The sequence below is a fragment of the Babylonia areolata genome, chromosome 5 (genome assembly GCF_041734735.1).
Source record: "Babylonia areolata isolate BAREFJ2019XMU chromosome 5, ASM4173473v1, whole genome shotgun sequence".
NCBI classification, from domain to species: Eukaryota; Metazoa; Mollusca; class Gastropoda; order Neogastropoda; family Buccinidae; genus Babylonia; species Babylonia areolata.
Genome location: NC_134880.1, coordinates 53,886,444 through 53,888,943, shown reverse-complemented (window position 1 = coordinate 53,888,943; position 2,500 = coordinate 53,886,444). Strand labels below are relative to the sequence as shown.

The 2,500-nt window shown below is 37.0% G+C and overlaps 1 protein-coding gene across 1 annotated transcript in view; it reads left to right on the top strand.

Moving 5' to 3' along the window:
- LOC143282179 (uncharacterized) overlaps positions 1 to 2,500 on the top strand; it is a 214,240-nt gene that overhangs the window by 4,160 nt on the left and 207,580 nt on the right. The window contains 1 exon segment of the mRNA XM_076587751.1: positions 254 to 359. Coding sequence (XP_076443866.1) covers positions 254 to 359 — 106 coding nt within the window.

Sequence of the window (2,500 nt, the reverse complement as noted above, 5' to 3'; positions counted from 1 at the left end):
CAGACATTTTCTTCTCTGTTTTTCTTTTTCTTTTATTTGTTGGGCATTTTTTCTGGCAGTGAGTAGAAGACCTGTAATACTAACAAAAATATGAGTTTTGTATCGTGTCAGTAGATCTCAAGAGACTGTTTATCTGCATAGTCAAGTTGTATTATGTGTACAAATAACCTAGAAAAACTAGACTGAAGGCAGATGAAAGCCATTGATTTTGTTCAGTATATATTGATTCATTTCTCTGTTGTTGGTTTTTCAGATTCAGTGGAGGCAGTGTGTAACTGTACTACAGATTGTGTCATCAGCTGTGCCAGTTCAGAATACTTTGACTCAGGCCAGTGTTTAACTTGCCCGCCAGGATATTAGTAAGTTGTGTGTGTGTGTGTGTGTGTGTGTGTGTGTGTGTGTGTGTGTTTGTGTGTGCATGCGCGCACGCACGCATGTGTGTTCATTATTTAGTTTAGCTTCTTTTCACAATTAGTGATATTAGTTAATAAAAAATAAACAAGAGAGGCAAGGCCTTCAAGACTCACTTGTGGCAAATTAAGTCCCCCAGCATTAATTACAGAGTAATTTTCCTTTTTTACTATTTGCACCAAAATGTTTGCAAAATAAATAAAAATTCTATGCTTAGCAAAAGAAGTTCCTGTTTGAACAAAAAATGATATTAATGACTGCTCTTGTTGTTGTGTCAGAATAAGAGGTCAAAGTGCCAAGTTTAGAGAATACAAAAAATATAAATATAACAGTAAATGCAGTTTGCATATAATTAGGCTTCATTTTTTAATTTTTTTGTGCCCATCCAAGAGGTGCAATATTGTTTTAAACAAGATGACTGGAAAGAACTGAATTTTTTCCTTTTTTTATGCCTAATTTGGTGTCAACTGACAAAGTATTTGCAGAGAAAATGTCAATGTTAAAGTTTACCACAGACACAGACACACTCACACACAGACACACACACACACACACACAGACAACCGAACACCGGGTTAAAACATAGACTCACTTTGTTTACACAAGTGAGTCAATAAATAAAAGATAAAAAAATGAATTAAAAGAAGTGGGGGGAGGAAGTAGGGAAACAGAAAAGGTAGAAAACGACTGGAAATGTGTAACTAACATGCAGTTAAATTTAAAAGTAACAATTTAATGATGATAATGATGACTAAAACCATGGACACAAAGTACATTAAAGGAATATAGAAGTAGGGCTATGAATTAATTCCTTTGAAGGTTCGACCATAAGAATCTCGTTAGAAATAACTCTCCAAAAATCATCTACAGAATAGGTATTCTCTGTGAAATACTTGGGCAAGAAGGCACGTAATTGCTGACAGTGAAACAAACAATGATGCAAGCTGAACTGCTTACCACAGATGCATATAACATTTTTACTATATTTTGTCGTCAACGTGTCAAGTTTAATACAAAAGAAAGTAGAGGTTATTAATCTTGTATGGCAAGCTTATGGAATTGGTATCTACTTCAACAAACTCCAGTGTGCTCGGGGAAAAATGTCCCTTTCTGTTTTCTTCCATCGATTATGAAATCGACCCCATTCTGATATTTTCAGTGGAGTGTGTGTGTGTGTGTGTGTGTGTGTGTGTGTGTGTGTGTGTGTGTGCACTCATATGTACACTTGTGCATATGTGTATATGTGCATAAGAAGAAGAGTAAAAAAAGACTCATTTGCAATGATGTAAACAATTCTCTCAAAACAAACATATCTTGCGTCCTTCTGGAGAATTGTAGGAATAAGTAATATAATTTGGCCAAAAAACCCAAACAAATCCCAAAACATGTCACTTTGAAGTTCAAACATTAGATGAATCTCAGTGTAATTAATTTTCCAGTTATTTATTTAGTGGATATATATAGCCACAGGTTTGTACAGCTCATTTTAGTTACTGGCATAGTACACACACACACCGGGTCCCTGGAGGCCAGTCTTTGTTACCGAAACATCTTACCATGATCGCATGACCTCCAACCATGTAAACAAGTACACAGTCACTAGACAGGGTTCCTGACCCAACCCTCTAGTCTTTTGAAGCGTGTGTTCAATATGAGACACAAAAGAGAATTCTCTGCTCCTCAGAGGTTTCTGGGCAAGTTGAAAAGGTCTGGCACTGTCTGTTTGTGCTGCCCTTTGGCCTGCTCAAATGCCCTGGGTGGTGAAGCGAAACAGAAGACATTCTTGAGAATTTTTTTCTTCCTTTGGCAGCATGCAGTTAATGTGTTTTAGATAAAGGGGCAAGGAAAGACTTTGTGAAAGCAAGATTCATGCTTTGGTGGATTGGTTCCAACATACCTTATTGACGGACTGACATATGTTATTGTATGATTTTGTGTAGCCCTTGGAAGTCCGTGAGAAATATATTGTGGATTGCTGTGTGAATGACATGTGTTGTAACATTACATAAAGAACTTTTTTTGTGTAAAAGATTAAGCCCCCCCACCCCCATGCCCCCTCCCACACACACACACACACACACACACACAC